This window comes from Capricornis sumatraensis, chromosome 4, assembly GCF_032405125.1.
Source record: "Capricornis sumatraensis isolate serow.1 chromosome 4, serow.2, whole genome shotgun sequence".
Taxonomy (NCBI): Eukaryota; Metazoa; Chordata; class Mammalia; order Artiodactyla; family Bovidae; genus Capricornis; species Capricornis sumatraensis.
The window spans coordinates 29,665,408-29,686,893 of NC_091072.1; the positions used below are offsets into that span (position 1 = coordinate 29,665,408).

General features: G+C 41.2%; 1 protein-coding gene across 1 annotated transcript in view; it reads left to right on the plus strand.

The window, feature by feature from the left end:
• Positions 1-21,486, plus strand: part of LRP2BP (LRP2 binding protein) — a 29,131-nt gene that overhangs the window by 3,730 nt on the left and 3,915 nt on the right. Inside the window, exons 2-6 of the mRNA XM_068971905.1 lie at positions 2,827-2,953; positions 3,676-3,788; positions 8,182-8,295; positions 20,377-20,519; positions 20,600-20,705. Of these exons, the coding sequence (XP_068828006.1) occupies positions 2,827-2,953; positions 3,676-3,788; positions 8,182-8,295; positions 20,377-20,519; positions 20,600-20,705 (603 nt within the window). The remainder of the gene's footprint in view (positions 1-2,826; positions 2,954-3,675; positions 3,789-8,181; positions 8,296-20,376; positions 20,520-20,599; positions 20,706-21,486) is intronic.

Genomic DNA, 21,486 nt, shown 5'->3' on the forward strand with positions numbered 1-21,486 from the left:
TTCTGAATATGATGTTTCAATTATTTATTGCCAGCTAGGTGCCCTGTTATTTATATTAATGTTGACCAGATTCCAGTGAGCCTTAAAAGTAACTAGATATTAATTATTAATAAACATGTGTGGCAGATATATTTCTATAGCTCATACACTGAAGATAATATATCACTGCAAATAAGAAAACTTTTCAAAGACAGAAGATGATAGTCAGAGATGGAATTTCAATAACTGTTCTTTGATTTTTAACAGTTTTTTTTAATCCACAGATTGAAAATAACTTGAACTAATCAATATAATTATGACCTTCATTGGCATAGGCAGTCAGGAAATCCATATATGATCCTAGTATGATTATAAATGGAGAAGGAACTGGCAGCACACTCCACTGTTCTTGCCTGGAAAATCACATGGACAGAGGAGCCTGGAGAGTTAAGACTCCATGGGGTTGCAAAGAGTTGGACACCACTGAATGACTAGCACATGTAAAAGCAAAAGGATTTCCCACAAAGCAATTCTTCTTGTGCTTAGTTTATACTGTATAAATCCTTCCAGCCTTGCTTACTCAAACTTCTGGGAAAAGATGATAAATTATATAGTTATTCTAAACAACTACTGCTCCAGGATATTATGGCACAAAGAATAGATACTGGGTTGGTAAGAAAGTTCGTTCAGGTTTTTCTGTAACATCTTATGGAAAAACCCAAATGGATTTTTTGGCCAACTCAATAGATAACTGATAAAGATGGATAGATAGTAAGGAAAGAAGTAAGGAAAAAGACAGCTCTTCTTTACAAAAGCATTCCAAACACATCACTTAGACATTCCTCACTCCAGAAAGTAGAGGTTAATCCCTGCCTTACCCCATCCTCCTCTGAGTGTGGGCTCTGCATAATGACTTGCTTCCAAAAAGTAGAGTATGGGAAGTGAGGGGAAGTGACTTCACAGTGGGGGAACCTGTGAAACACTGCCCTGGCCAGGTGTCTGTTTATCATCAGTGATAAGTCATGCACCCTTGATATGGTCTGCTGAAAAGATACTTCACCTCTGCATCTTCCCAAAAGTCCATAACCCAAGTCTAACCATGAGTAAAATATCAGGTAAACCCTGATTGGGAAACATTCTACAGGATATCTGGCCAGTACAAAACTGTCAAAGTTCTTAAAAACAAGGAAAACCTGAGAATCTGTCATAGACCAGAGGAGGCTAAGGAGATATAATGACTATGGGATCCTGGAACAGAAAGAGGAAATAACAGTAGTCCCCTGTTACCTGCATTTTCAATTCCTGTGTTTTCAGGCCCATCATCATCTGGAAATAGTAAATGGAAAATTACAGAAATAAGCAATTCATAAATTTTAAATTGCATGCTGCTCTGAGTAGTGTGATGAAATTGCACTCCATCCCTCCTGGGAGGTGAATCATCCCTTTTGTCCAGGTTAGTCACCTAGTAGCCACCTGGGTTATCAAATTTACTTGTGTTCTAATAACCTTTATTTACTTACTGATGGCCCCAAAGCACAAGAGTCGAGATATTGGCAATTCAGAGAGAACAGAAACATGCTGTGAACATCATCGTATTTGGATTGTCTTAGTTCTTCTAAACACTTCACCTAATTAACATTTAGTGAAAATATTATCAGGACTTGTACCTTGTAACTGCTTCACCCTAAAGTTCTTTGGAAACTTCTGTATTTACTAGTACAACCATAGGTTTTTGGAATCATATAATCCAAGAAGTTTACAAATCTAGGAACAGATATTTTGAAATCCTCTAGTTCAAACTATTTATAATCCAAACTACAGATGAGAAAATTAACTCTTAAAAAAAATTAAAATCACAGATACTTTGGTGATTTTTTTCCTCTGGTATACTGATTTATCTCCCTTTCTGCACTTCATTCTCATTGTGTGTGTTAGTCATTCAGTCATGTCTGACTCTTTGCGACCCTGTAGACTGTAGCTCACCAGGCTCTTCTCTTCATGGAATTCTCCAGGCAAGCATAGTGGAGTGGGTTGCCATTCCCTTCTCATAAAGCAATTTATTGTCCAAAATAGTATCATAAAATTGTATGATTGTGGCTTTCCAGTCATGCTAAAGATCTATTGAGTTCACCACCAATCAGGAAGCTTTACCGGAAGCTTGTTCCTGATTGGTGAGAGCATGCTGTAACAGTGGAATTCCATGGAGTAAACAAAAAAGCGTAGCAACAACTGAGTTTGCGGTCTCACTATCCTCAGCCTAGACCAACCTGGACTCCTTCATCCCACATGAGGTGGCCTCTACATTTTATATGAAGGCTCTGATTTTCCGTTCAACTGTGATCCACCTTATAACATGGAAACCCAATACAGATGGAAAGATAAAACTGAACAACACAGTTGAAATAAAGTGTATTCCCAGGTAAAATAGACAGGTGCTTTTATTTAAAATGGATTAGTTTGATGAGCTTCAGTTAATGGGAAGATACCGGTGCACAAGAACTGTACATATGAGCAGTGTCACCAATTCCTACTAGTGGCAGCAGCTGTGGTGGGTGACAGGATTTGCTAGAGCATGTGATTTCACAGCCAGAGAGAACTTGCAGATAGCTCTGATCATTGACTCCATGCGGTGGGAACAGACATGGACAAGGGCTGTGCTTCTCGTAGGTGTGAAAGGTCCTAGTTTCCTAAGAAGGAATGCTCATATACCAGAGCTATTAGTTTGGTGCCCTATCCCTCAGTGATGCGGGGAGGATGCTCTTTCTGTCAAGTGGAAATGGAATCTCTTGGTGCATTTTCCTGGAGGAAGATATTTCTACCATATTATTATTTTATTCTCTTTTACAGAATACCCACTGTGGAGACAGGATGAAGTTGACCAGTGAAAAGTTGCCCAAGAACCCCTCTTATACTTCCCTATCCCACTTCGCTGCTAAGAATGCAAAAATCTTCCAGTGGAGAAAGGAAAAGACTGGTACAAGTCCTGATAGTATTTTCACTTAAAGTTAATTATGTACACCAGAGCAAAAGAGACAGGAAATATGAGTCTTATTCCTGGCAAGAAAGTGGTTTACAGTCCTTACTAGCTTTTCTGTAAGAATTTGTGGAATTGCTACCCAGCTTATCTGGTAGCAGATCATCAATGAAGAAGTTTCATCATGAGATCCTGCTCCTGGTTTGACTCTCAGAACTTTAGAACACCCTTCTTGAAAAAAGAAGCCAGATGTCACTTCTGTTAGAGAGGACGGTACCATACTTTGTTTGAAATGGGCATTTAAAGCTACCATTTCTTTTTCTATAGACCTAAAAAAAATTGGGGATGATTAGCTCATTTAGTTAGAGTAGCTCTAATTAAGACTGAAATTAAGAATTTCACACAGAGGCCAGCTTTGTCTAAAGAATTCCACACAGACTACATTGCTAGAGCTCCTGCCTAGTAGGAAAGAGGGTTAGTTTGACAGCCCACCAATACACTTCTTAATTATATAAGGTAGAATGTCTGGTATTGTGATAGCACTTTCTTTTTTCTAAGGTGGTGCTTTTTCCTTGAACTAAGGAGGTCAGTTTTAGGAATGAGAACTAGGAAGGAAACCAGTATAAACAGTGTCAGATGAATTCTATATACTTTATTACTTTAAGAGAAAAAATTCACATTGTATGGGTAAAAATGGAATTCTTTACTTTTTTAAAAACCAGATCATTACAGCAACGCTAATTTGGTGGATAAGGCCTTGCGGCTCTTGAAGGAAAGGATAAGAAGAGGGGATACTATGGCATATTTTCTACGAGGTCAACTGTATTTTGAAGAGGTACCAGTTATTGTGGATTTGTTTTCATTTCATATAAAGCCATTGTTAGATCTTCATAGCAAAGTTTCCTATAGAGTTCCTTACCATTGTTAAGCTAGGGAATTTCTGTCAAATTCCCTAGATTATGTTTGTGGCTTTGAGCATGATACGTTGGTCCCAGCTTACAGAGCTATTCAACCTTTCTCCATAAGTCATTCTAATAAATGTCATTTATGGGAGTCATTTTGTTATGAAATCCATTTGCACATAATAAATAAAAAGTCTAATTTTTATATTTTGCTAAAATATTCAGTGTCATTTGTAAAATATTTTTTATTATTAACAATTAAAAATCCTGATTCTTATCGGTTAATAGTACTTAAAGGTAGCTTTAAGTAAGTTTCCCTATGGATTAAGGAGAGAATTTCCCTCTTTATCCACATTATGGTGAGATTTACAAAGTAGGTCTAGATAGTGCAAGATAACACTCCAGCTTCAGCAAGATAGCTTCAATTGTTCATTGAACCCCAAGGGAAGATGCAAAAAGGGACCAGCTGTCCCCAGCCCCTCACTATCTCTTGAATGCTTGGGCAACCCTTCACCTATATCCCACTTACTAATCTTTTTATGGCTCCTTCCTTCATTCTGACAACAAATATTTGTTGAGGACTCATCATGTACCTGTCACTCTGAGGATCACGTAGCATAATGTTTAAGAGAATGATTTTTCAGCTTTGAGCATGGGTTCAATTGCGGTTCTATTGCTTGTTAACTATACCCTTGGACACAAAGGCTTAACCTCTTAGTGCCTCAGTTTCCTCATCTCTAAAGAAAGGGTAATAATATGTGTGCCATAGAGCTATTATGAGGATATATTAATTGTAAAAATACTGACTAATAGGGCCTGCCACTTGATAAGTGCTTTATAAGTATTTGCTACTATTATGCTAGGTACTAACTATACAGTGGTGAGGGAATCAGAATGGTCCCCATTTTATGGAGCTTATGGTCAAGAGGAGGATAACAAGTTAATATATGATTACAAATAAATTAAAAATACTATGAAAGCAATTAACTGGCTACTCTGATAGAGAATAACTTAGGGGTAGGGAAGAAAGACCTGTTGTTGAAACTGAAACTTAAGGAAACAGGCAATGCAAACAGCCACAGAAAGTACATTCCAGGTAGAAGGGGAAACAAATGCAACATTTCTGAGATGAAGAGTTTGGTGAACTCTACAATGTGAATAGAATACAAAGTCAAGTGGGCCTTCGGAAGCATCACTACGAACAAAGCTAGTGGAGGTGATGTAATTCCAGTTGAGCCATTTCAAATCCTTAAAGATGTTGCTGTGAAAGTGTTGCACTCAATATGCCAGCAAATTTGGAAAATTCAGCAGTGACCACAGGACTGGAAAGGTGAGTTTTCATTTCAATCCCAAATAAAGGCAATACCAAAGAATGCTCAAACTACTGCACAATTGTACTCATCTCACACATTGGCAAAGTAATGCTCAAAATTCTCCAAGCCAGGCTTCAATAGTACATGAACCGTGAACTTCCAGATGATCAAGCTGGATTTAGAAAACGCAGAGGAACCAGAGATCAAATTGCCAACATCCGCTGGATCATGGAAAAAGCAAGAGAGTTCCAGAAAAACGTCTACTATGGCTTTATTGACTATACCAAAGCCTTTGACTGTGTGGATCACACAAACTGTGGAAAATTCTGAAAGAGATGGGAATACCAGACCACCTGACCTGCCTCTTGAGAAATCTGTCTGCAGGTCAAAAAGCAATAGTTAGAACTGTACATGGAACAACAGACTGGTTCCAAATAGGAAAAGGGGTACATTAAGGCTGTATATTGTCACCCTGTTTATTTAACTTATATGCAGAGTACATCATGAGAAATGCTGGACTGGATGAAGCACAAGCTGGAATCAAGATTGCTGGGAGAAATATCAATAACTCAGATATGCAGATGACACCACCCTTATGGCAGAAAGCAAAGAAGAACTAAAGAGCCTCTTGATGAAAGTGAAAGAGGGGAGTGAAAAAGTTGGCTTAAAGCTCAACATTCAGAAAATTAAGATCATGGCATCCGGTCCCATCACTTCATGGCCAATAGATGGGAAACAATGGAAACAGTGACAGACTTTATTTTCTTGGGCTCCAAAATCACTGCAGATGGTGACTGCAGCCATAAAATTAAAAGATGCTTGCTCCTTGGAAGAAAACTTATGACCAACCTAGAGAGCATATTAAAAAGCAGAGACATTACTTTGCCAACAAAGGTCCATCTAGTCAAGGTTATGGTTTTTCCAATGGTCATGTATGGATGTGAGAGTTGGACTATAAAGAAAGCTGCTGCTGCTAAGTCACTTCAGTCGTGTCCAACTCTGTGCGATCCCATAGACAGCTGAATGTGGAAGAATTGATGCTTTTGAACTGTGGTGTTGGAGAAGACTCTTGAGAGTCCCTTGGACTGTAAGGAGATCCAACCAGTCCATGCTAAAGGAAATCAGTCCTGAATATTCACTAGAATGATTGATGCTGAAGCTGAAACTCCAATACTTTGCCAACAAGCTCCATCTTGTTATAGACATGGTTTTTCCAGTAGTCACGTATGGATGTGAGAGTTGGACTATAAAGAAAGCTGAGCGCCAAAGAATTGATGCTTTTGAACTATGGTGTTGGAGAAGACTCTTGAGAGTCCCTCAGACTGCAAGGAGATCCAACCAGTCCATCGTAAAGGAAATCAGTCCTGAATATTCATTAGAAGGATTGATGCTGAAGCTGAAACTCCAATACTTTGGCCACCTGATGTGAAGAACTAACTCACTGGAAAAGACCCTGATGCTAGGAAAGATTGAAGGCAGGAGGAGAAGGGGACGGTAGAGGACAAGATGGTTGGATGGCATCACTGACTCAATGGACATGCATTTGAGCAAGCTCCAGGAGTGGGTGATAGGCAGGGAGGCCTGGCATGCTGCAGTCCATGGGGATGCAAAAAGTTGGACACGACTGAGCGACTGAACTGAAGGGCTCTAGACAAACTTTGTTTCAAAAGTAGTGAGAAGCTGTTGGAAGTGTTTTGAGACTGTGATGAATGGACTGGAAGGGAAGCATAGAACCAAGACCAGTTTTAGAGAGAAATTATACTAGTTGGGGCAAGAGAGGATGGTGGTCTTGACCAGAGTGGTGGCAGTGGAACTGGGTCCTGGATTTATTTCGGAGATACAAGGAATGGTGGCATGGACTGAAAAATGGAGAAGTGGGTGAGTTTTGAGGAAACCATCAAGAGTTCAGTTTTTGGACATTTTATGTTTAAGATTCTCCATCGTCATCCAACTATAAGGTTTCAAAGTAGAAACTACATGTAATATTCTAGATCTCAAAAGAAAAGTCAGAGTCGAAAGTAAATATATATCTGAGATTTTTCCAGCATGTATATGACATTTAAAATCACAAAAACTGTAAGGGCCTCTCTTCTCTTTCTCTGTATAGAGTATTCTGAGTTTTCCAGCCTTCATATCTTGGCCAAACATTAGCCAGAAAAGAGAATGACTTTACAAGTCATTTACTTATTGTTAGCATTTTGGTGCAATTTTTATTAATTTTATCAATTTGTTGATTAATTACAGTTTAGGAAAAGAGAAATTCAGTAGTTCCTATGTTTTCCAAAAGTTGTTTTTGTCAGGCCTTCTCATCCTAGTATTGACCTTTCAACTCAGAGACTCTTTTTCCATTGTTTCAAATGATTTATTCTTTAAGGCATTTTCCATGGAGGATTAAGATACAAGCTCCATGTTTGTTCCTTACACTTTAGCATATTTCTTATTATATCCTATGATGCTAAGGAGACTTAAATGAATGACTTGTGACATGGAGGTTTCTATAGGACATATGGGAGGAAGAATAATTTTTGAGAATCACACATTTGCTTTTCTGTTCTTTAGCTAGAAAATGGCAAAACTGGAAAAGCCATATTAGAGTGGATATTTAATAATAATAGATGTCCTGATGCTTATCGTTTCTCAGAGACTTTGGCCCCAACTCTGAAGTTTCTCAGATTCTGGGAGTGATGAGTGATATGGCAGGCTGGGATGAGCGCCGAGCTAGGCTATCGTTAGAGGGTAGTTCAGTAATAGCCAAGAATAAGAGTGAAAGTCAAAGAAAGCCCCTCCTAGGTTCCTCCTCATTACTTCCCTCAGTTCCCATGCTTAGGTTTATTTTACTGATTTTTATAGTGTGTTGGTTGTTGTCAATGGCTCACTTGTAAATTCTATAATTTTCTTTCTGTCTTTTTTTGTTTTATTTGGTGCTGCTAGCTAGATTTAGGTGGGAACTGAGTATCTGTGATTACTTTGAGATAATAAAGAAAGTAATTCAATATTTCCTGGGAGCTTACAGGGATGGTATGAAGAAGCATTAGAACAGTTTGAAGAAATCAAGGAAAAGGATCATCAGGCAACTTACCAGCTAGGAGTGATGTATTATGATGGCCTGGGGACAGCCACAGACTCTGTAAGTTATTTTTTTGTTCAGTGTTTAAGATTTCATGGTTTCTGGATTATTTGTAATATTTAAAATTATTTATATTTTAATAATACATATCTGTACTCATATTTCAGAGAAGGCAATGGCACCCCATTCCAATACTCTTGACTCAGGAGCCTGGTAGGCTACAGTCCATGGGGTCGCTAAGAGTCGGACATGACTGAGTGACTTCACTTTCACTTTTCACTTTCATGCATTAGAGAAGGAAATGGCAACCCACTCCAGTGTTCCTGCCTAGAGAATCCCAGGGATGGGGAAGCCTGATGGGCTGCCGTCTGTGGGGTCGCACAGACTCAGACACAACTGAAGCGACTTAGCAGCAGCAGCAGCAGTACTCATATTTAAATAATTATCTGTTCTTTCAGCATATACATGAAAACAAAATTTCTTTTTGCCCCCTCCTTGCTACCATTAGCCATCAATAACATTAATGTTTTAAAATGTTTTCCTTTCTTCTTAAAGGTTACTTTAAAGCTACATGAACATGGAGAGAAGTTAGAAAATAAGCAAAATTAAGATCACTCCAAATTTTCCTATCAAATATGAAGTTATTATAGTTATTATTTTAGAGTATATTCTTTCAGGTATTACCCTATGCAGAAAAAAATTATGTGTATACACACCTACATTTTTAAATATAAGACCAAGTATACATACTGTATTGTAATCTTTTTTTTCCACCTGTGTTTTGAATGTCCTTCATTGTCAATAGATAATAGTCTACATTTTCATTTAAATACTTGTCTAATAATCTATTGTATATCAATAGTATTTTTAGGCCTCATATTTTTGTCATGCTCAAAGATGAAAGAATAAGTTAAATTATGAGATTTGGAGATCAGTAATACAATTTTCTCTATGCTTTATGGTTTTCATTTTTAAATTCTTTCCCCTTTTTTTGCCTCATCTTACAAAGAAATTTCCTATGAAATTTATTTTAAAAATTTTCAAAGATACTTAGAATTTAATTTCCCTGTATTCACTTGCAAAGGTGTCCTGTCTATACAGGTCTATTACAAATTCTAAAATGTGAAAGTACATCAGGCTTTCAAATTTTGGCTTTATGACTGGTTTCAAATCTTGGTTTCGCCACCTATTAGCAGTACAATCTTGGGAAACTTATTTCTAGCTTTCAGTTCAGTTCAGTCGCTCAGTTGTGTCAGACTCTTTGTGACCCCATAAATTGCAGCACGCCAGGCCTCCCTGTCCATCACCAACTCCCAGAGTTCACTCAGATTCACATCCATCGAGTCAGTGATGCCATCCAGCCATCTCATCCTCGGTCGTCCCCTTCTCCTCCTGCCCCCAATCCCTCCCAGCATCAGAGTCTTTTCCAATGAGTCAACTCTTCACATGAGGTGGCCAAAGTACTGGAGTTTCAGCTTTAGCATCATTCCTTCCAAAGAAATCCCAAGGCTGATCTCCTTCAGAATGGACTGGTTGGATCTCCTTGCAGTCCAAGGGACTCTCAAGAGTCTTCTCTAACACTACAGTTCAAAAGCATCAATTCTTCGGTGCTCAGCCTTTTTCACAGTCCAACTCTCACATCCATACATGACTACTGGAAAAACCATAGTCTTGACTAGATGGACCTTAGTCAGCAAAGTAATGTCTCTGCTTTTGAATATGCTATCTAGGTTGGTCGTAACTTTTCTTCCAAGGAGTAAGAATCTTTTAATTTCATGGCTGCAGTCACCATCTGCAGTGATTTTAGAGCCCCCCAAAATAAAGTCTGACACTGTTTCCACTGTTTCCCCATCTATTTCCCATGGAGTGATGGGACCGGACACCATGATCTTAATTTTCTGAATGTTGAGCTTGAAGCCAACTTTTCTAGCTTTAGTGTCCTTATTTGTAAAATGAAGATAAATAACCTCAGAGATACATCTGTCATTTTCCCCTCACCTTTGGTCATGGCCAGCCTTGATGACTGAGTACAACCCAATCAGCTACAAAGAGTAACTAAGTCCAGACATGGTCTCAGAACTTTTATCAGTACAGAGCTTTAAGGATACATTACCAGGTTAATCCATTGGAGGCAGCATAAAAAATAAAACTTATTAACCTAACTCACATAGTTGTTAATAAGACTGGATGACAACACATAAAAATAACTAACACAAGGCACATGGAGTAAGTGTCCAAGAAGCATTTTCCTCCCTGACTTTATCTTGTATAAAGCTAATAATGAGGACCATACTCTAATTCCTGAAATTCTTCATTTTTCCATATTTATAATCATTGTACCCTATGATGAAATGAATGGTAAAAATAAATATTTGCATTAATTGTAAGATACTCATTGTAACCTATGTATAGTTTAATTTTTGAAAGTTTAGTAACCTACATTATCCATTACTACATTGCCTGCATTTACTCCAAATTTAATACAGCTGACCACACCCTGCTTGCAACACCCTCCCCCCTTAGCATCTGAGATATCTTTGGTTCATCTGATTCTCCCTCATACTTCGCACACATCATTCTACCATTGTTTGTATATCTGAAATACAGTTTTTTCTGTTTACCTCTTCACAGCCGCTCCTCAGACCCTTGTGCTAGCTGCTTCTCTCCCATCTAATGTTGAAATATGTCAGAACCTTGGCCTCAGCCTTTCCTGCCTCCTCCTCCTTTCACTCTCTCCTTGAGTAGGCTCATCCAGTCCCATGGCTGACACTTTTAAAAACTTTCTGATCATTGTCTTCATACCAGAAACTAATTCTGAGATTCACATAACCAGCTGCCTGCCTCTCCCTAAATGATGAATCAGATTTGAATCTATGAATCAAATTCATAGATTTGCTGTTACTTTCCATTCTTTCTGTTTTCTCAGTGAAATAAAAGTGAGGCCATGTGTTTGCTTTAGCAGCATGTATGCAGAGCCTGTGCAAAGATGACACACAAACTCATGAACTGTTCCATACTTTTTATTAAAAAAATATTTTAAAAATCGAAGCCATGAGCTGAGGCTGAGGAGTGGGAGCAGGGAGAGCAGAAGTTTGAAGAGAAAGAAGGTTTGAAATAGTATCCCCTCTTCAAGATAAGTAGGAGAGACTATTGTTGAAACAAATTGATAGTATTACTTGTGAGGGCTGAGAGCTTGCTCTAAAATTTATAGTCATAAATTTTAAGAAGGACCTGTTAGCATGGTTATTTTTTTTCCAGCCATGTTCAATGGTTTAAGTACAGCAGAGTAGGGAGAAATAGGGTATGTGCCTCATGAGTGAGTATCATGGAGGGAAAGAGGAACAAAGGAATGAGTACAGTGACAGATATAGAATAAGCTGATAATGTGGGAAGAGCATGAAGGTGTGGAAAGATAAGGAAAATTGGTAGATTCAGTGGGTTGGGATATGGCAACTCCACAAAGTAGAATGACTTCAATGTGATTACATATGGAGACCAGAGAGCTAAAGGAAGATGGCTTCTGTAGGTCTCTTCAGTTAACCCCAAGGTAAAGGAACAAAGAGCAAATTCTTTTAATTTTTATCACTTTATAAATTTACTGAGTTGTTCTTGAGACTAATTTGGCCCAGAGTCTGGTTGAAGCAAATGTGCTTTGTGTGGTAGACCTGAAATGTCTTGAAATTTACATTATAAATCCCCAAATACAAAATAGTTATGTTTACTTTAATCATATATCTTTGGAAAGACATTGAGAGGAAAAAAATAAATACACACAAGTGACCCAGATAATCACGATGGTGTGATCACTTACCTAGAGCCAGACATCCTGGAATGTGAAGTCAAGTGGGCCTTAGAAAGCATCACTACGAACAAAGCTAGTAGAGGTGATGGCATTCCAGTTGAGCTATTTCAAATCCTGAAAGATGATGCTGTGAAAGTGCTGCACTCAACATGCCAGCAAATTTGGAAAACTCAGCAGTGGCCACAGGACTGGAAAAGGTCAGTTTTCATTCCAATCCCAAAGAAAGGCAATGCAAAAGAATGCTCAAACTACTGCACAATTGCACTCATCTCACACATTAGCAAAGTAATGCTCAAAATTCTCCAAGCCAGGCTTCAGCAATATGTGAACCGTGAACTCCCTGATGTTCAAGCTGGTTTTAGAAAAGGCAGAGGAACCAGAGATCAAATTGCCAACATCTGCTGGATCATGGAAAAAGCAAGAGAGTTCCAGAAAAACATCTATTTTTGCTTTATTGATTATGCCAAAGCCTTTGACTGTGTGGATCACAATAAACTGTGGAAAATTCTGAGAGATGGGAATACCTAATCACCTGACCTGCCTCTTGAGAAATCTGTATGCAGGTCAGGAAGCAACAGTTAGAACTGGACATGGAACAACAGACTGGTTCCAAATAGGAAAAGGGGTACGTCAAGGCTGTATATTGTCACCCTGCTTATTTAACTTCTATGCAGAGTACATCATGAGAAACGCTGGACTGGAAGAAACACAAGCTGGAATCAAGATTGCTGGGAGAAATATCAATACCCTCAGATATGCAGATGACACCACCATAATGGCAGAAAGTGAAGAGGAACTGAAAAGCCTCTTGATGAAAGTGAAAGAGGGGAGTGAAAAAGTTGGCTTAAAGCTCAACATTCAGAAAATTAAGATCATGCCATCCGGTCCCATCACTTCATGGGAAACAGATGGAGAAACAGTGGAAACAGTGTCAGACTTTATTTTGGGGGGCTCCAAAATCACTGCAGATGGTGATTGCAGCCATGAAATTAAAAGCCCCTTACTCCTTGGAAGAAAAGTTACGACCAACCTAGATAGCATATTCAAAAGCAGAGACATTACTTTGCTGACTAAGGTCCATCTAGTCAAGGCTATGGTTTTTCCAGGAGTCATGTATGGATATGAGGGTTGGACTGTGAAGCAGGCTGAGCACCGAAGAATTGATGCTTCTGAACTGTAGAGTTGGAGAAGACTCTTGAGAGTCCCTTGGACTGCAAGGAGATCCAACCAGTCCATTCTGAAGGAGATCAGCCTTGGGATTTCTTTGGAAGGAATGATGCTAAAGCTGAAACTCCAGTACTTTGGCCACCTCATGTGAAGAGTTGACTCATTGGAAAAGACTCTGATGCTGGGAGGGATTGGGGGCAGGAGGAGAAGGGGACGACCGAGGATGAGATGGCTGGATGGCATCACTGACTCAATGGACGTGAATCTGAGTGAACTCTGGGAGTTGGTGATGGACAGGGAGGCCTGGCGTGCTGCAATTCATGGGGTCACAAAGAGTCGGACACAACTGAGCGACAGAACTGAACTGAACTGATGTATATATGTGCCTGTTTATCTTTTATATTTGTACATATTTACCATTTCTGGAGCTCTTCAGTCTTTCCTATCAAGGTGGGTTCCCGTTTGGCACTGTATTCCGTTTCTTTTCCACCTGAAAAACTTCCTTTAGAGAGCATTTTTTGTATAATGTGCAGGTGATGAGTTATCTCCAATTGTGAGTACCTGAAAATGTCTTCAATCTGCCTTCATTTCTAATGAATTGTTTTGGTGTTGAGGTCTTTCTTACTCCACTTTAAAAATGCCATTCTAAAATCTCCTGGCTTCTCATGAGAAGTCAGTCTGTTTGTGTGTTAGTATTGTGTGTTAGTCGCTCAGTCGTGTCCGATTGTTTGTGACTCCATGTATTATAGCCCATCAGGCTCCTCTGTCCATGGAGTTCTCCAGGCAAGAATACTGGAGTGGGTTGCCATTCCCTTCTCTAGGGGATCTTCCCAACCCAGGGATCAAACCCCTGTCTCCTGCATTGCAGGCAGATACCTTACCATCTGAACCACCAGGGAAGCTCTGTATTATGTTTCCTATATGTAATGTGGCCTTTTTCTCTGGCTGCTTGCAAGGTGTCTGTAGCTTTCAGCAGTTTGACTATGATGTGTGCCTCGGAGAGGGTTTTTGTGTATCCTCTCTGGGGTTTACTGAATTTCAAGGATCCCTTTCAGTTGCAGTTTTCAAGAGTTATTCCTTTTCCAGTTTATGTTTGCTTTGGTAAACTTCCTAGTGCCTTTAATAAGTGGTTCTATATGTTGGTCCCAGTTTAGTCACTGCCATCTGTGGGAGGATTTGCACAAACCTGTCACTCTACTGTAGTTGTACCCTAAGTTCTCTTTTACTAACAAGCAGGGGGGGGTGGGAATAGTAGACATCTACTTCACACACTCACAGAAATAGATCCATGTGATCTGGGACTCAGTAAAACACTTTATTTTCTCATCTTTTACTGTGGTGTTTAGCCAAGAACAGCATTTTGAGAGAGCAGGGAGGGGTAAAAGTTAGAATGAAGTGTACACAACTGTACATGACTGTTAAATATAATTTTTTTCTTTGGAGTGACTTTTGAAGGTTTTGAAACTGAGGATTAAGTCCATTTCACCTGCCTTCATTTGTCAAGGTTGTTTTAAAGCTAACACGCCCTCCAGGCAGCATGAGCATAAACCATAAACCATTACCCAAATGGTTGTCTAGAAACTGGGAGTCAGCTGCATCTAGTTTGAGCAGCTGGTTGAGACTGGATCGGGCCCCCCACCCTCCAGCTAGGCATCCACAGATGTCCACTGCTTGGTGATCTTTTAAATGTGCCGAAGCCTGTAGCTTAGTTACACCTGCACAGAGCGAAAATTATCCACCAGTCACCGCACCTTTCCCGATACCCTCCACGCTCCCCACACCTCCAACTGCCATGCTGTGTTATTCATTATCCTGTGACTACCTGGAGCCACTTGCCTTGGGAAGCTGGTTTGAGGTTTGTTCTTCCTGTCTTCTGGTTTGACTGCCTTGCAAATAAACCCTCTTTTTGCTGCAGACCTTGGTGTCTCAGCGTTTGGCTTGCAGTGTGTCTGGCAAGACAAATCTAGCTTGGTAACAGATGTGGTGAGCCAGCCAAGAGGTAAGTAAAAATAAACCTTTCACCTGTGGCTTGTTAGCCCCTTGCAGGCGCTGAGGACCTGGGGACGAGCAGACCCTATGGCCCTTGCTCCCCATCCCCGCATCCTTTGCCTGCCTTCTGTGTGGAGAAAAACTTCAGTCAAAGAATGAATTCAGAGAAATGAAAGTGTTGAAGCAAAGGAAAACAAGACCAAATTACACTACTTCAGTCATTAAACGAAGCCGAGGCCCTTTAGTTCCTCCTTAAGGGCTACAGGTAATATTCTAAACCACAGCCTTTGAGCTGTTTTGTAGCCACTGAAACTGCCACCAGGTGGAAGAAGTTAAATACATGATGACCAGACTAGCCATGAGAACTGGCCCCAAAGAAATGGGAACAAACAAACCCTGGAACTGAAGATTAAGTGTACTTAAAACAATCAAGATGACAGTGACCAGACCACTTCACGACCAATTCAAGATGACTGTCAGAACTGACGGTGCTGTTCTGCATGCGGCCCCCTCTCCAACTATAAAAGTTCTTGCCCACTGATTGTCAGTGAGGAGTTGGCTTTCAGACTTGAGTCCACCGTTCTCTCCCACTGCTGGCCTCCGGAATAAAAAAAAACTTTCCTTTCCACCAGACTTGTCTGTCAAGTATTGGCTTCTGAGCAGTGAGCAGTCAGACCTGATTTTCAGTAACATATTTTGGAGGTTTTGGGCTTTGGAAGATTTCTTTGGGTGAGTAACTTTGTTAAAGAAACACAACTATGCCTAGATTGTCTTTGCAACCCTGAATGGATCATGGACCAGAGGCCCACTTGGAGGGACTTTGGCAGACAGTACAGACAGTTACAGGCCTCTGTATCTGGGTCACAGGCCCAGGGCCATAGTTTTGTTTTAGTCTTGCTTATCCATGTATGTGTGTGTCTGTCTATCTAAATGTTAGGAATTGGCTACTGGGGATTGAGCTGAGGTGTCCAAACAAGCCTTGAAAATGCCTTTTTTTTTTTTTTTCCAGGAGCTAGACTGTCAGATGGGGAAAAAGCATAACTTTATATATATACCTGAATGTCCCATTCCCCATCTGGGAGATTTACTAAATACCAGGGTTACCTTTGCACCTGGGCAAATGGGCATTAAAGTGCCACCAGAGCAGGCTTGCAAATTGCAGGCTGTACCCCAAAGAGAAGAGCCTGCAGCTATTCCAGGAGAGATTGCAAAGAAGAGTCCAGAGGCCTGGGTGGACAAGAGATCAGCAAGAGCAGAGAGCTAGGCCTATATAAGTTAGGGCATCACCTGAAGTCAGCTTGTACAAGATTTAAGAGCAGTCAGATTGTAAAAGAGGCTCATGGGGCAGTCCCTAAGCCCTGCACTGTCACTGATCTGTCCGCAAAGTGTGGGTCTACTGTATGAGAGGTGACAGATGACTTTTCTTGCACGTCCTTGTTTTAAATCCCAAGAGTTGTTTGCTTTCAAGTGGGAAGATCTGATACTAAGGTAAACAACAGTACTGCCAGACAGTGCTTCCTCAAGGATTTAAAACTTCAGCCATCATATTTGGAGAAATCATGGCAAAAGATTAAGGGACCCTCAACTAAATGAGGGAGGTAGGATGGTATTCAGATTACCAGTAAGACAAAGGACACTTGAGACCAGAAGATGATTTTTATTTCTTTATTTTTTTGGCTATGCTGGGTCTTTGTTGCTGGTGGTGAGCAGGGGCTCCTCTTCGTTTTAGTGCTTGAGCTTCTCATTGCGGTGGCTTCTCCCATTGCTGGGCATGGGCTCTAGGCGTGTGGGCTTCAGTAGTTGCAGCTCCCAGGCTCTAGAGCACAGGCTCAATAGTTGTTGGCACATGGGCTTAGTTGCTCCGAGACCAGGGATCCAACCTGTGTGCTCTACGCTGGCAGGCAGGTTCCTATCCATTGTACCACCAGGGAAGTTGCCAGAACATGATTTTGATATCAGCCTTTTTGGTTGAACAAGTCTATCAGGTATCCAAGAAAAAGCAGAGTTCTCAACCCTCTGGTAAATATTTGGATTTTGATATTTGTCTCATAAGGACAGAGACTTGCCCTCTGACAGAAGGGGAGCTCTAGGCAGAGCTGCAGCCCCCACCAAGAGACTGCTGCAGGAATCTCTGGGAGTGGCCAGCTTCTGCGTATTTGGGTCCTCAGCTTTGGATGCACAGCAAAACCCCTTTCAGAAGTTCTTAACGGAGGAGATAATGAACCTCTAGACTGAAGTTGTGGAGAATAAACATTGTGAAGCCCAGCTCCATCTTCAACAATCAGGAACTGGCCAGGAGAGGGAAACCACACTGCAGCAGGAATATCAACCCCAGCTGCTCCCAGGGGGCCAGTGAACCCCCAACAGATCTTAAGTTTCTATTGAGGAAGAAGCCATGAGAAAGAAAGGTGAATGGGGTTGCTGTGGTGGTGGGCTTGAGAAAGTAAAATTCAGAGAGCAATTTAAATAACTCATTAGTTATCATATTGTTTTTTGTTCTGCTTTCTCTTTGTTTATAACCTCCCAGGCTTGGAAGGATAGTTCAGTGATCAGAATTTTTCAGTCTTTGGCAAAAGTAGGTAATTTCTCTACCTTTTGGCTGTCATTCAAAACCTTCTGTATTTGATCCTGTTGACCCCTTAGTTGTGCCTGTCATTAATTGTTGACCATCCCTAACTTCACTGTGACTTCAGGTGTGACTGTTGAATTAGGCTAGTCAGTAAATTTCCTGTCCTTTGTATTTTCTTGACTAAGTGAGAATTTGGTCTTCTCCTCTCGTCCTCAGAATAAAAAAAACAAAACAAAACCTTTGGCATCTCCCCTTGCCAAGGTTCTGTTTGGTGAGGATACTTCAGAAACCACACTTTACTTTCCCAGCCTGTGTCCCTTCCATATTATCTGAGTGTTTCCGTCAACTGATAATGATCAAGACACTCCAGTAGGTAAAAAGTATTATTAGACAGAGATCCCTGGCTCGCTGTGTCCGAGTTAAAATCCCCAAGGATGAGAGTCTTAGGTTTTAACATGTCTGGTATTCTGTGTGCCCTCAGAGGGTACATAGTTGTCCCCACTCCCAACCTGCTACATATTTATCTACAATTTTTATTACCAGTGTTGGGCCTGTGAATACCCTGACAGCTGGTGCATAAGTGATATTTGTTTGGGATCACAATGTTAACTTGAGGGACTTGCCTGGTGATCCAGTTGAGATTTCACCTCTGAGTGTTGGGGGTGTGGGTCTGATTCCTGGTTGGGGAGCTAAGACCCCACATGCCTCCCAGCCCAAAAGCCAAAGCATAAAACGGAAGCAATGTCATGACAAATTCAATAAAGACTTCAAAAATCATCCACATTAAAAAAGATGTTCACTTGAAACCAGGAACATATTCTCAAATAAGTGCTTAAGAGATTGATTCAAGCCCATGTTAGGCCTTTTCAGCAGGAATTAGCCAGAGCTGTCCTTGCCCCTTTTCCTCAAGAGTGAGAAATGGTCAAAAGGTAAGGCGGGGACTGAAACCATGTTCAAATCCATTTCGATTGCCTTCACTAATCCAGGTGCTTTGAAGACTGGTATGTCTCCCAGGCAGCATGTAGCCTAAACAAGATGCTTGCCCGAGCTCATTTTAGGAACCTGGAGTCAGGTATGTCTCCTTCGAGCTGAGCTGGTTCAGACGGGATGCAACCATTGGCCCTTCATCTGGGCATGCCAAGTATCCATTGCTTGGTGACTTTTTGAACATGCGGAGCCCTATAGCTTAGGTACACTTGCACAGGACAAAGACTCCCACACCTTTTTCCAGTCACTTTTCCCCATGCGCCCCATGCCTCCAGTGGCTGCTTTCTTCATCCCATAAATACTCAAAACCTCTTGTATGCAGGGGGTGGAATCTGAGATTTGTTCTCCCATCTACTTGGCTGCCTTGTAAACCCTCCTTGCTGCAAACCTTGGTGTCTCAGTGTTTTGGCTTGCTGGGCATTGGGCAAGAGGAACCTGGTTTGGTAAACAGTTAGTGTCTGGGTTTTTGGAGGCAGGGCAAGCCTTTTATTAGCAGTTAGGATGGGAAACAGTGTCAAAGACTTTATTTTGGGGGGCTCCAAAATTACTGCAGATGGTGATTGCAGCCATGAAATTAAAAGACACTCCTTGGAAGGAAAGTTATGACCAACCTAGATAGCATATTCAAAAGCACACATTACTTTGCCAACAAAGGTCCATCTAGTCAAGGCTATGGTTCTTCCAGTGGTCATGTATGGATGTGAGAGTTGGACTGTGAAGAAGGCTGAGTGCCAAAGAACCGATGCTTTTGAAATGTGTTGGAGAAGACTTTTGAGAGTCCCTTGGACTGCAAGGAGATCCAACCAGTCCATTCTAAAGGAGATCAGTCCTGGGTGTTCTTTGGAAGGAAAGATGCTAAAGCTGAAACTCCAGTACTTTGGCCATCTCGTGCGAGGAGTTGACTCATTGGAAAAGACTGATGCTGGGAGGGATTTAGGGGCAGGAGGAGAAGGGAATGATAGAGGATGAGATGGCTGGATGGCATCACCGACTTGATGGACGTGAGTTTGAGTGAACTCCGGGAGTTGGTGATGGACAGGGAGGCCTGGCGTGCTGCAATTCATGGGGTCGCAAAGAGTCACATGACTGAGTGACTGAACTGAACTGAGGATGTCATCTGTGTTTTGTGACTACACAGACATATATGAAGATGAGTGTAGTAGATATAAATTTATCACTGAGCACGGCTAGGGAAAGTGTGCTTAAAGAAAGAAGACAGGGTTTAGGGCTCACATGCATCCTGTAAGGGTTAAAAATTTTAAAGTGTCTGGTTATTCTTACACTTTGACAAGTTCTAAGAACTGTGCTGATTCAAAATAAGGACCATGAGAAGAGACTAAGGCACTCATTGAGACGTGATGCAATTGTGGAAGCTGTAATATGGGAGGAATGCCTTACATCCCAGAGCTCCTAGGAACGCTGACTTGGGAGATGGACTTTTATTTTACTTCTAGTTCTGCAAACTCCAGGACAACCATACTGTTAGGTACAGACTCGAGACTCTGCATCATGTCAGAGCGGGAACGCTTCATGGCATTGTCAGAAAACTTAGTTTTGGTAAAACTAAACTGGAATTTGGGTAAAATTAAACTGAGACTTTCTGTCTTGTTCTTTTCCTTTGTGGAAGGAAAAAGGAGTGGAGTATATGAAGAAAATTGTTGATTCTCCATGCCCCAAAGCGAGACACTTAAAATTTGCAGCAGCTTACAACCTTGGAAGAGCTTATTATGAAGGAAAAGGTGTTAAACGATCGGACAAGGAAGCTGAAAGGTAATCTGGCCTAAGAACAAGATTTTGTTTCAATCAAATGTTCTAAACAAAGAATAACTCACCTTCTCCTTCTTGTCTAGACTGTGGCTTTTTGCTGCAGACAATGGAAACCCAAAAGCTAGTGTGAAGGCTCAGAGTATCCTAGGATTGTATTACTCAACAAAGGAGCCCAGAGAGCTGGAGAAGGTAACAGCAGTGCATTTGATAAACTGTAGTATCATGTGTAGATTAATATTTGGTTCACTATTCCTTCTGTGAATGGAGGATGGTGAGGAATAAGTATGTAGTCCTGTATAGCTCATAATTCTTTAAAATGTAAAGGAAACTTACATATTAGGATCTCCAAGCTCATCTTGCCCTTTCCTCAACCATGAATGCTGCCTCCTTCTACCAAAGGAGACCACAGATATGAGCACTGTGTGCTGTGGAAACCACACCTACAGTACACTCTACCATACAAGGTTAAGAGGAGGGTGAATTAGTACAGTCTCTTAATCATCAGTGATGGGAGCTGTTGCCAAGAAATCTTACAGGGAGGAGGAAATGAGGCGTTCAAGGCAAGCTTGTAGGAGGCACGTAACCACCACCACCCGCTCCCTGGGCCCACCGCCACCCCCCCCCCCCCAGATCCTTGGCAGATAGCTGAACAGCTACCTGGAAATCCCTGTGAACTCAGACTCACAGGGCGGATGTGCCACATGCAGGTTTGTGTCCTTGGTTGTTTTTGGTCCTGCCAGAGCTCCAGGTGGGCCTGAGAGATGGCCGCCATCTAATGTCATCAGCTGGTCTCCTTGCTGTGCCGCTTCACAAAGCCTTTCAGACACTTGGCTCCTGTTTCCCACCTTCTCTGTGCTTCCTCTGGAAAACTTGAAAATCCCAAAACCTGAATAGCTGAGCTCAAGCCAGTGACCTGGCCTGAACTGTGGGGAGAGAAAAGGGGAGCCTCCCTCACACCCCCTCTGAGGCC